The sequence below is a fragment of the Amblyomma mixtum genome, chromosome 2 (assembly GCF_055824585.1).
Source record: "Amblyomma mixtum isolate Tamu chromosome 2, ASM5582458v1, whole genome shotgun sequence".
Taxonomy (NCBI): Eukaryota; Metazoa; Arthropoda; class Arachnida; order Ixodida; family Ixodidae; genus Amblyomma; species Amblyomma mixtum.
Genome location: NC_143013.1, coordinates 216,721,038 through 216,734,357, shown reverse-complemented (window position 1 = coordinate 216,734,357; position 13,320 = coordinate 216,721,038). Strand labels below are relative to the sequence as shown.

The window sequence follows — 13,320 nt, the reverse complement described above, 5'->3', positions numbered from 1 at the left end:
AGTGACTCATGCGGGGACGTTGAACCTGTGGATCATTTCCTTCTCTACTGTCCAAAATTCGCACTTCAGAGAAAGATTTACCTGGAGGTCTTTCTCTCCAGGTTAGGGCTCCCGTTATCTCTGCCAGTGTTGTTATCGTTCGGAGCGAGCGCCAAAGGATTTGCACTGGGCTCAATTTGTGGGAATATCCATGATTACATAATTGCAACTGGTACGTTGATTTGCTAACTTTTTTAAAAGTCTTGGTGTTTTTTTATATTATCATTATTATTCTCGCCAAAATGTTCTTTGTTATTTCACTGCATATATTCTTCTGTCGTTTTTCATGAATATATTTTTCAAAATTCACGTTTGGCTTCGCTATTTTGTCGTAATCCTATGGAAATTTCCTTATTTATACCACTATACCTTGGCAAATCCCCCCACGTGGGTATGTGCCATTATATAGAGGTGAAGAAGAAGAAGAAAATGGGCAACGTTCGGGACAAGCAGGTGGCTGACGATAATACGCGCATGACGCAGCGCGAATGCCGCCTTCTCCACGACGCCTGGCATGGCTTCTGCAGCGCCAATCACGAAGGCGGCGCCCTCATCTTCAGCGTCTTCCTCACGGAAAACCCAAACCTCGTGACGCTCTTCCATCTGTTCCGCGCCATGCCACTAGCCATGCTCCCCAGCGATCCGGCGTTCAGGGCGCACGCCTGCTCTGTGGCCTACCACGTCACTTCCATGGTGGACAACGCCAGCGACCCGGTCTTGCTCGAGGCGCTCATCCGCAAGAATGCTGTGCTTCACACGACCAAGGCTGGAGTGTACCCACATCATTTCGACGTCTTGGGCCACGTCTTGATGAAGATGATATTGCGGAGAGACGATAAGAAACAGATCACACCTGCGGCTGTTACCGCTTGGAGGAAGCTATTGGAGGTGAGAATTTTCCTTTGAGCTCTTAGGTGCACAAGCAAAAGTTTTTCCTGGCATGAATAGTAAGAATGGTGAAATACAATATAGCGCAATATATCTCAGTACGGTTGCGCAGCCTGAGCCCTGTCCAGAACTGACAACCCGCGTATTTTCTGTAAGTAAAAGTAACGCAGCTAGCACATGAGACAGAGACTGATGTAAAACAAAAGGTAGATGAGAGTTTCGCCGTACACACTGTAGAACACTGCATCACCTTGAAATATATTTCAAGCTTTGGCGCGTCGAAAGGATCATGTCAGGTAATATAAGAGGTATTTTTCTAGGCACTAAATTAAGTAGCGTGTAATTTTATGGGCGCAATGATGAGGATTCTCGCGCTCGAGATTTCTGAAACATGCCAGCTTGTGGCATAACTAATGCTGAAAATTTATCGAAGAACTTAGACATACCTCACATAACATTTAAATACGCACTCTGTTTGAATAATAGCATATTTGATAGGCTAATGTGATCATTATAAGCTTCATCCTTAACATCATGCCAAATGCGGACAGGAGAGTATGTCACCGTTGATCAGCTTGTTATGGCAGTTGGTTCGCATTATGAGCAAAATAAAGTGATTATTTGTACTGGTTTTTGAAATGCAATACGCACGCATTTGCGACTTACTTTTTCAGTGTAAGTATGGCTAATATTTTACGCAATGAACTGCAAAATCAATGCTTGTGAAGTTAGCGCCAAGGCTCAGCGAAAAGAAGAATTCAACTGTACAGCGCAGTCTTCTGGTTTGTTTCTTCCTTTCGTGCTTTGCTCACTTTTTATTGAACACATAGATATTAGTTTAGTTTTTTTAGGCTTTAACATCCCAAAGCCAGTCATGCTATGAGGGACACATGAGATATTCAGCCTGTCGTGTGTTCTGCTGGGAAAAACTTGGAAAACTTTCTGAGAGCTCAGTTTGATGCAGCCTTCCTCAGGGACAGCAGGCTGAAAATAACTATTTACAGCCTGTTACAAAAGGGCCGGCGGCAGGCGGGCGCCTGCGAACGAGTCGGCGGCGGAGCCCGCTAGAACGAAACGAGACTTGTGACGACGCTGTGTGATAAGATGAGCAGGGCGGAAGAGGACACACGTGGCGCTGACGAAGCAGTTAGCTGTTCGCAGCTTCCCCCTTTTCTTGTAATCCATATCGTACTACGGGTTTCCGGACACGTGTTGACTGGCGCAGCACTGGACCTTCGAGGTCGCTGGCCGAAGGAGCCTCTGTTGCCTCCAGCTCCACGTCTGGGTCGTCTGTAGGCACTTCAGGGCTAGCAAGGGGAGCTGAAGCAGCAATGGATGCATCGATGCTTCTCCGGAGCTGGTCCATGTGACGGTGGACAACCCCGTTTTCTGTCTCAACTTTCCCGACACGTGAGCCCGCGGTTGCCTTCACCTTGCCCGGAGTCCATTTCTCGCCGCTGCCATAGTTACGGATGTATACCGAATCTCCTGGGGCAAAGCTCCAGCTGGCGCCTTCCCATGACTGGGCTTGGTCGACTGTCTTGCACCTGGGCGGAAAGCACATATCTAGTCTCGTGCGCAGTCGGTAACCGAGCAACATTTCGGATGGCGAGAGCCCCGAGGATAGCGGCGTGTTTCAATAGCTGCACAATATTCTTGCCAGAGCCTTCTTTAAGCCCCCTTCTGAGCACCTTTTTAGTCCGTCCTTAATGGCCCGCAGAGCCCGTTCAGCCAAACCGTTGCTTTGTGGGTGATACGGCGGCGTACGAATATGCGTCATGCCGTTCCGCTTCATAAATTCGACGACCTCACAGCCCGTAAAAGGCGTCCCAATGTCAGAGACCACTGTGGGTGGTAGACCAAACTGACTAAAAATCGTCCGAAGTGCCTCTACCATTATGCGGGAGGTGGCGTTGGATAGGGGAATGGCCTCGATCCACTTGCTGAGCGAGTCTACGATGACCAGGATCATCTTGTTTTGAATTGGTCCCGCAAAATCGATGTGCAACCGCGACCATCTTTCCGAGTCTCTGGCCAGCTAACAGGTGCGTACTTAGGCGGAATTGGAAGCGCTTGAACGCAGCTTTGACACCTAGCCGCTGCCGGTTCAATATCTTTTTCGAGACTGGGCCACCAGAACGTAGATCACGCAGTAGTCATCATTGACGAAACACCTTGGTGTGCTGCGTGCAACAACTTCAAAAATCTTTCTCTGGCTGCTACCGGAATCCCAACACGGTGGCCCCAGTGGAGGAGGTTCTGACTAACGGACAGCTCATGGCGCCTTTTCGAGTATTCCGGCATCTCCTTCCCTTCCATAACCGTGTGCCGTGGCCAACCCTCCCAGACATACGTACAGACGTTTGAGGGCACTCCGTCTGCTTGGGTGAGTGCTTGCAGCTCCTTTAGGGGCACGGCAGTTGGGTCCTGTGCGCCCAAGGCCAATACGTACTCCGCGACGTCCTCCGAATCCTCGGGCGCCTTGCGGAACTTTGGCCGTGCTCCTGGCTTGAGGTGCAGGTGCACTGGTGGACCTGTTATGCATGCCAGGGCCTCCGTAAATAAGTCTGCGTAGCCCTCCAGAACGGCAGTGGGCATCACAGGGGTTGAGCTGTGGTCCTATGTCGAACGAAAAACATGTAGCTCAGCTGCTTCTTCGGTTTCGAGTTTTTCCAACAAATCCCGGCCGCACAGTAGGGGTCCTTCGCAATCCAAGACGATGAGGTGGCAATCGACAGTTGCAGTCTTATAGTCTACACGCATTGGTAATACTCCGAGCACCGGCAGCCTCCCCAGATAGCAAAACAATTTAATCTTCGACTTCTGTAACTCTGGCCATTGATTACTGCGCGCTTCGTAGCTTTGCCAAGGAATGACACACACTGGCGAGCCGGTATCAACATCCATTAACAGCTTGATGCCGTTTCAGGTGAAAGTTTCTCTAATTGGGGACACCAACCGTTCATTGGTCGTCACTGACCATAGCTGGGCTGCACTAACATCGCTGTCGCTATCTGCCTGCGCTGACGTTAACCGAACGGTTTTTCACCTTTCGGCACATTCGAGCCAAGTGACCTTGTGTGCCACAACTGTAACAGTGTCGATGACGCATCGAGCAGGTGGCATTATCATGACCACTGTTTCTGCAATGCTCGCACTGCTTGCCACTAGTGTTCCGTTTCGCGGGCCAACGCCGCGGCACCTGAGGTAAGGGCAGAACTCCACAAACTGAACACATCCTCCGCTCCGGGACCGGATGGGATCACGAACAGGGCACTACGAAATCTGGACACCCCCTCTATCGAAGTCTTAACAGCCTATTTCAACGAGTGCTGGCAAAACGGTTCCCTACCTCCTCAGTGGAAAACAGCGAAAGTTGTATTTCTGTCCAAGCTAGGCAAGCCGCTTCACCATACTAATCTCCGACCCATCTCTCTTACGTCATGTGTAGGCAAGCTCTTCGAGCATGTCATTCAGCTGCGACTCAGCAACTACTTGGAGGATAATGAGCTCCTCCCTAACAGCATGTATGGTTTTAGACCAGGATTGTCAGCGCAGGATGTATTCCTCCAAATACAACATCAGATACTGGAACCCAAAACAAAGGATACGAAAGCCATATTAGGAGTAGACCTCAATAATGCCTTTGATCACGTTACCCACGCGGCTATCCTAACGAACCTACAATCCCTCGACGTTGGACAACGCATGTACAACTGCATTCGCGATTTCCTCAGTAATCGCACGGCCCATCTCTCATTCGGCCCGCATTCCTTAAACGACATCAACATCGGAGCACGAGGCACCCCACAGGGAGCGGTCCTCTCCCCTACTCTCTTTAACATAGCCATGATGGGTCTACCTAAATTACTCAAGTCGATACACAACCTACACTTCAGCTTCTATGCCGATGACATTACACTATGGACATGCCGAGGTAGCGACGCGGAGATAGAACACTGCTTACAAACAGCACTAAATATCCACGTACGTCCATGATAGAGGGCTCTCATGCTCCCCCACGGAATCGCAACTTTTCATATACAAACCCCACCGAATGTCTGGCACACCACCGAATATTCAGCTCGTTTTAGGCAAGGAACCGATTCCCACAGTGCCAAAGGTTCGCATACTGGGAATGTTTCTCACTACTTCTGGCTCTCACACTGACACGATCAAAGCGCTACAAACGCACACACAACAAGTCACTAGGCTCATCAAACGTGTGGCACACAGAAAATCGGGCCTACGGGAACCAAACACGCTTCGACTAACACAGGCTTACATCACCAGTAGAATAACATATGCACTACCGTATCTGCCCCTCTTAGCGAAAGATACAGAACGCCTAGACGGCCTCATTCGGAGCAGTACGCGCACAACTTTACGCCTTCCCCCATGCACTTCCACAGAGCGCCTTCTTCGACTAGGAATACATAACACTTTCGAGGAACTCTGTGAGGCCACCAAAACGGCACAACTAGCCAGACTCACACGCACCCCTGCAGGACGAGCTCTGCTGCAGTCTCTTCGCATATCGCCAGTCGGCGTTATACCCGGCACTGACACAATCCCCACTCCCATAAGAGCTGCAGTTCAGATACCACCCCTCCCTAAACACATGCACCCAGAGCGCGATAAAAAGCGCAGAGAGGCCCGGGCCTTAGCACTACACAGAGCTTACGGAGAGGATCCCAATGTAGCATATACTGATGCCTCGCTCTACGCATCAGGCGCACAGGCAGCTATATTGGCTGTTCGCAGTGACGGCCGGCCCATCACGGCAGGAACCATTCTTACCTCATCCATAACAACGGCAGAGGAAGCGGCTATCGCTCTAGCCATCTCCTCTTCAGCCGCTACCAAAATTATATCCGATTCGCAAACAGCAATCCTAAATTATAGCACTGGTCGTATCTCTCGGCAAGCCAGCAGCATACTCCGACGCTGGAATCCCTCCAGAACCGTAACGCTCATCTGGGCGCCAGCACATGCCGGACTACCCGGAAACGAGGAGGCGCATGCCCTCGCCCAAGATCTTACCCTCCGGGCGGGTGAGCACACCGCCTCCTCCGTCGAAGGGGAGTGCCTGTTAAATTTCAGTGACATCCTACAACACTATCGTTCCAACAGACAGATATACGCACCTCCTCACCCTTCGCTATCAACCACCCAATCAACTTTCTGACGCAGGCTTCAAACTCGCACACTCCCATACCCGATAGTCATGCACGGACGCTTCCCTGACCTATTCTCCTCCTCCTGTCGACTATGTGGCAAACCAGGCGACTTTCTGCATGTTCTGCTCACCTGTTCCACTTACCCGCACCCCCCTCCCCCAGAGGTGGCACTCACTTACTGGGAACAGCTGATGTCCAGTTCAGCACTCCAAGACCAACGACTCGCCATCACCAGTGCCTCTAACAGGCTGGCCCTCCAGGGTCTGGCACACCATTTGTAAGGGAGGAACCCACTGTGCGGGCCACTCCCGCAGGCCATGAGGGGGGCTCTGCCCCCCACCTGTAATTTGCCATGGCCAATAAAGTTTACACCACCACCACCACCCGCGGCACCTTTAATGCCAGCACGTCAGTGGAGTATGCTTCGTGGCTTATCGTCTGAGAATCAAGCTCTGCATTTCCTGACGCTAACGCAAGTGCTGTTGCTTCTGCTAAGGTAACATCCTTTTTTGCCAGCAACTGCTTTTGTAGGTTCTTCGAGCGGACGCCACATGCGATGCGACCTCTCAACATCCTATCAAGCATTGTTCCGAAATTGCAGTTCTGAGGAATGCGTCGCAATTCGGCAATAAAAGCTTGTACTGGCTGCCTTTCGTGCTGTTGCCGGTGAAAGAACCTGAAGCTTTCGGAAATTTCGTTCGGCGTAGGGTCGTAGTACTTGTTTAACTCATCTACTACTGACTGATCGCTCAACGAGTTTGGCTTTTGTGGGGTGACTGTTCCGCAAAGAATGTCAGTGGTGCTTGACCCAAGCGCGGCAACTAGCAGGGCTCTTTTCTTGGCATCGTCATTTACTTGGTTAGCTTCGAAATAGGCTTCAACTTTGACAAGGTAAGATTGCCACTTATCTTTCCCGTCGTCGAACTCTGGTAAGTAGTGGCCCACGGCTGCAAGAAGGTCCGATGCATGGGTGCTATCGACAGACCCTTGTGTCAGAGGAATCCTCGTCGCCACTGTTACAAACGGGCCGGCGGCAGGCGGGCGCCTGCCAACGGGTGGGCGGCGGAGCCCGCTAGAACGAAACGAGATGGTTAGCTGGAGCACAAAAAAAAAACGAGGTTTATCTCGTGGCTTTGTTTGTTATAGCCAGTCAAAGAAAACGCGACTGAAAGGAAAGGAAAGCTGTGCTTGGCTGTGACGCTGTGTGATAAGATGAGCAGGGCGGAAGAGGGCACACGTGGCGCTAACGGAGAAGTTAGCTGTTCGCTGCGCAGCCTACGCGGTAGAATATGCTGTATGGAACAACCTATGCTAGTAGTCCGATAGCTTACGAAACTATGATGTTTTTTGCAGTAACCCTGCGACGCAAATCAAGCATGTGGCTTTTATTTTCTGCAGTCTTTGGAACAAACCTGGCAACCCCCATTTAAACAGTCACGGATTATTTTCTGCAAATGCAAGGTTGCAGGCTTTCTCTGCCGCATTTCTGCTGAAATATGAACGAATAATTCGGCGATACGACATTTTTAAACACGCGAAACAAAAAGTAATGGTAGCTTGTCAGGGTTTTAAGCCGCCAACTTCTGGGAAAGCCAAAAAGCTGGGAAGGTGCTCATGACAGAAACACTCGAAATAAAAGGGATTTGGAGGTTTCAGCTGTAATGTACAATGTGCTCTGCACATATCGCCTTGATTAGTTTACTCAGCTGTAGATCACTGCCAAAATAACATTTCATGATCACGGTTGATGCTACATTTTATGACAAAATGGAATCTGTGCATAAAGGGCGCCATGCCACACGTTATTTTTGTCTACTAAAGCTTTGGTAAGGGACGCATCTGCCAAGTATTTGACTCTAAAGAAGCCTGCCACTGGGCCAGGGGGAAGCTTCTCCCGCTTGTACCAAGGTTGGGTAGTTGGCGGCACCAGAGATCGAGCTCCACATTTCCCACATGCGGGCGGAAGCTCAAACCATGAGGCCACCCCTGCGGTTAAATATTAACATTTCCAAGTGGTCTTGGTGCGGTGCATGACTACACCTTGAGTCTCTGAACTCCTGACAGAAATCTAGAAGCCTTGTTGGGTTGTTTTAAAATTGGAGGGGTTTGCAGGTATTCATGCGCTAAGGGGAGTTAAAACTACCTCTAAAGGCTCTGGCTGCGCACTCATAATTTATACCGATGAAACCCTTCGAATGCTGCAAATAACGGGTTGCGAGGCGTGCGGAGGTACCAGCGAGGGACTGAAACTTTATTAATATTGAGCTGTTCTCACAGGATATTCTACTCGCAACTCTGCAGCATTTCGAATGCTTGCATTGAGTCAGTTGCAGTCACAGGCTGAGTATTGTCACGTTTTAGTGACGGCAGTCCAGCAGTCAGGAAGATACCGGAAATACTTGCAAATGAAGCTCTTTATTAGGGCTGACTTGCGCCCGCAAAAGAATTTAATCACTCGGTGGCGGCGTAAGCAACAAGCGTGCTCGTCAATCGTCGATCTACGAATACCCGCTGCTCGCGGCATCGTTAAATTTAAAGCCGGCAAGGAAACTTCGAGATAACAGGTCGAGATCATCTAGAGTAATCTAGAAACACGTAGATGCAGCTGTTCATGGCTGTGAACAATCGAGATTAGTCCTGTTGCTTCTCGCGTCACGAACAAAAATGATAACACCCCTTTTCTGCGCCCTTGCGCGAAAGAACGGACGCTACAATGATACGTGGCATTACCCCCCTTCCAAAGAAGCATCGTCTCGATGCTTTAAAATGAAAATAAACATGGAGAATGAAACTTCGAGTCCTTTAGCGTTCATAATATGGCTTCAGACGTACGACATGTACGACTTCCGGGCGTGGGCGGCGTCGCTGAGATGCTGTCGTGCCGTCGGGGATGACTTCATAGTCGAGGTCACCGATGCGACGGAGAACCCTGTACGGGCCAAACTAGCGTCGCAGCAACTTTTCGCTCAATCCACAGTGGCGAACTGGCGTCCATATCGAAACCCGATCACCTGGCTTGTAATGCGTGTCTCGTCAGCGCAGATTGTAGCGTCGGGCATCGGTGTGCTGCTGGTCTTGAATGCGAAGCCACGCAAATCTTCGGGCTTCCTCGGCGCAATGAAGGTAGGCGGCGACGTCGAGGTTGTCTTCGTCGGAAACGTGCGGGAGCATTGCGTCGAGTGTTGTCGTGGGCTTCCTGCCGTATACCAGCTGGAATGGAGTAAACCTGGCTGTCTCCTGGGCGGCAGTATTATAGGCGAAGATCACGTAGGGCAGAATAGAGTCCCACGTCTTGTGTTCGGCGTCGATGTACATGCAGAGCATGTCTGCGATGGACTTGTTCAGACGCTCTGTGAGTCCGTTGGTTTGCGGATGATAGGCAGTTGTCCTCCAATGGCTTGTCTGGCTGTACTTTTAAATGGCTTGCGTCAGCTCCGCTGTAAATGCTGTTCCTCTGTCTGTGATGAGCACTTCGGGTGCGCCGTGTCGGAGGAGAATTTGTTCGACAAAAAATTTTGCAACTTCTGTTGCGGTACCACTAGGCAACGCTTTTGCTTCACCGTAGCGGGTCATGTAGTCGGTGGCGACGATGATCCACTTGTTACCTGATGATGAAGTCGAAAAGGGGCCGAGGAGGTCCATCCCGATTTGCTGAAAGGGCTTAGTTGGCGGTGGTATGGGGTTCAGGAGTCCGGCTGGTCTAATCGGAGGCGTTTTGCGTCGCTGACACTCACGGCACGTTTTCACGTAATGGGAAACGTCGGTAGCTAGCCGCGGCCAATAGTACTTCTCCTGGATGCGGTGCAACGTGCGAGCAACCCCGAGATGCCCTGCAGTCGGCTCATCATGACATGCCTCCATAATTTCTTGCCTGAGATTTTTGGGCACGACAAGAAGATGCACTGTCCTGTTGGGCGCGAAGTTATTCTTCAGAAGGACATTATTGTGAAGGACGAAGGACGATAGTTGGCGCTTGAACCCCCGGGGAGGTGATGCGGTCTTGCCTTTCAAATAATCAACTAGGTTTTGCAACTCAGGATCCGAGCGCTGCTGCTGCGCGAAACTGCTGGCGCTTACCGGTCCTAAGAAAGCGTCGTCGTCTTCCTCTTCCGGTGCTTCGTCTACGGGGGCTCGCGATAGGCAGTCTGCATCGGAATGCTTGCGGCCAGATTTGTAGACTATAGTTATGTCGAATTCTTGAAGACGCAGGCTCCAACGAGCAAGGCGGCCGGAGGGATCTTTAAAATTGACCAACCAGCACAGAGCATGGTGATCGCTCACAACCTTGAATGGTCGTCCGTATAGGTAGGGGCGAAATTTGGACGTGGCCCAAATTATGGCGAGACATTCTTTCTCTGTCGTCGAATAGTTGGCTTCGGCTTTCGACAGTGAACGGCTAGCGTACGCGATAACTTTCTCCTGTCTGCCATTTTTCTGAACGAGGACCGCTCCTAAGCCCACCCCGCTTGCATCGGTATGAACTTCGGTTTCGGCGTTTTCATCAAAGTGCCCGAGCACAGGAGGGGACTGTAAGCGGCGCTTCAGCTCGTTGAAAGCTTCCTCTTGCGGCCTTTCCCATTTAAAAGGCACGTCAGCCTTGGTAAGTTGGGTCAAAGGTTCAGCGATGCGCGAAAAATTCTTGACGAATCGCCGGTAATAAGCGCACAATCCAAGGAATCTGCGTATAGCCTTCTCGTCAGTAGGCTGTGGAAACTCTGCGATCGCAGCCGTCTTCTTGGGGTCTGGGCGAACTCCATCCTTGCTTACGACGTGACCAAGGAACAGCAGCTCCTCGTAGGCGAAGTGGCACTTCTCTGGTTTCAGTGTCAGGCCTGAAGACTTGATCGTTTCCAGCACTATCCGAAGCCTTCTGAGGTGGTCTTCAACGCTTGAGGAGAAGACAACAACGTCATCTAAGTAGACTAGGCAAATCTGCCACTTCAAGCCTGCGAGCACCGTATCCATTACTCGCTGGAACGTCGCTGGGGCAGAGCAGAGGCCGAATGGCATCACCTTGAACTCGAAGAGTCCGTTTGGCTTGATGAACACAGTCTTCTCGCGATCTCTTTCGTCGACTTCAATTTGCCAGTAGCCGCTCTTCAGGTCCATCGATGAGAAGTACTTAGCGTTGCACAGCCGGTCCAGTGTATCGTCGATGCGGGGGAGGGGGTAGACATCCTTCTTCGTAATGTTGTTCAGGCGGCGGTAATCGACGCAAAAGCGAAGGGTGCCATCTTTCTTTTTCACTAGGACGACCGGTGCTGCCCAGGGGCTCCTCGATGGCTGGATGGCGTCGTCACGAAGCATTTCCTCAATTTGCTTGCGGATAGCTTGGCGTTCTAGCGGCGATACGCGGTAGGGGCTCTGTCGCAGTGGTCGTGCGTGTTCGTCTGTGACAATGCGGTGCTTGGCAAGCTGGGTTCGTCGCACATTCGATGCTGATGAGAAGCAATCGGTGTACCTTTGAAGAAGACTGTGTATTTGGTCTTGTCTGCTCCGGGGTATTTCCGGGTTGATGTCGAACGTGGGTTGATGGCCCTGGTCAGATAGTTCTGCGGGTTGGTCGGGTAGGGCAAATACGTCTCTGATGTCTGCCAGCTCGTCGAGGAAAGCGATCGTCGTACCTTTGTTTAGATGCCGGTATTCTTCGGTGAAGTTGGTTAGCAACACCTGGGCTTGGCCATTTCGGATTTCGGCGACTCCCCTCACGACGCCCAATCCTCGATCCAGGAGTAACTGGGTGTTCCCCTCGATAACGCCTTCGGCATTTTCGATGTCTCCAGTACCTATGCCGACGAGAACACTTGATCGGGGCGGCACGCTCAATGCTTCATCGAGGACGTTTAAGGCAACGTGATGAGTCGCGCTCGTCGGTATGGCTTTTTCCGTGGAAAGCTTGATCGACTTAGATCGAAGGTCGATGATCGCCCGATGTTCGTTCAGGAAGTCCATTCCCAAAATCACGTCTCCCGAGCATTGCTGTAGGATCAGGAAGGTTGTCGCATAGGTTCTCCCATTTACAGTAACTCTCGCGGTGCAGCGTCCTGACGGAGTAATCAGGTTGCCACCTGCGGTGCGGATCAAAGGGCCATCCCAGGTTGTTGTTACATTCCTGAGTCGGACAGCGAGTGGGCCACTCATGACAGAGTAGTCAGCTCCCGTGTCCACCAAGGCAGTAACCGCGTGACCGTCGACCGTAACTTCAAGGTCACTTGTTCGCGTTCTGGTATTGTACGTTGTCTTCGGTGTCCGATCTCGGCTTCGTCGAGTAGTGGGGCTGCGGTGGGCGTACTGCGACGTTACTTCACTGGGCAGCGGTAAAAGCTTCAAGTCTGGCCGCGTCGTCGTCGGTGTCGTCGTCGTCGGTGCTGTCGTCGTAGTTGAGGCATGGTCTCGAGTACTCGTCAATGGAGGATCTTTGTCATTGCGCTTAGAAGCAACCTCACCTCCAGAGGCTGCTTTATTTAGTTTAACCTTCGGGGGCTGGGGGAGCGTCCACGCACGGCGTAACCTCGGCTAGGAGAAACAAAGCGCGGAGACGATGGCGACGGGGAACGTGATAGGCGGCTCGGCGATGAGTATTCTTTCCGACGTAAAAACTCCTGGATTTCGGCTGGTCGCTGGCCGGGTGCGGGTCGTGGAGCGTCGTAAGAGAACCCTCGGATGCCCAGTCATCTGTATGGGCAGTGCCGGAGGACGTGACCGGCTTCGCCACAGTGGAAGCATAGTGGGCGCGCTGGTCGGGAGTTCTCCACTCGTCGTATTTCCTCGGCTGCGCGCGTCGCTCGTAGGACGGGCGGGTTGGGGCGAGTGGGCGGCGGTCCAACGCAGCTGGCTGAGGGCGATAGGGGCTTGGGTCCCGTCGTCGAGGTGCAGGACGGCGCACAGCTGCGGCGTAATCATGGCTGGGGGCTGCAGAGGCTGCGTGGGTGTCGGCGTCACACCCAAGGCCTGTTGAACCTCGTCCCGGATGACGGCAGTGAGAGATGAAAGTTGCGGCTGCGTTCCCGTTGGCAGCAGCCGTCGGAGCTCCTCTCGCACAGCTTCACGTATAACCTCCCGCAGGTTATCGTTGTTAGCGGTGTCCATGCAGCTTGCTGACAAAAAGCGCTGCTGGCGGTCATACTGGCGGGCTCGGGCGTCAAGAGTTTTCTCCATTGTGGATGCCTCTTCTACGAATTCCGCGACGGTTTTCGGTGGGTTGCGAACGAGG

At 51.8% G+C, this 13,320-nt stretch overlaps 1 protein-coding gene across 1 annotated transcript; it reads left to right on the top strand.

The window, feature by feature from the left end:
* Positions 1-513: 513 nt before the first annotated feature.
* LOC149362564 (uncharacterized) lies at positions 514-945 on the top strand. Its single transcript, XM_089568333.1, has one exon. It carries the CDS (start codon positions 514-516, stop codon positions 943-945), a length of 432 nt encoding a protein of 143 aa, XP_089424459.1.
* Positions 946-13,320: the final 12,375 nt, after the last annotated feature.

Coding starts and splice junctions, on each gene's coding strand:
- LOC149362564 (XM_089568333.1), top strand. CDS start 514: ATGACGCAGCGCGAATGCCGCCTTCTCCACGACGCCTGGCATGGCTTC.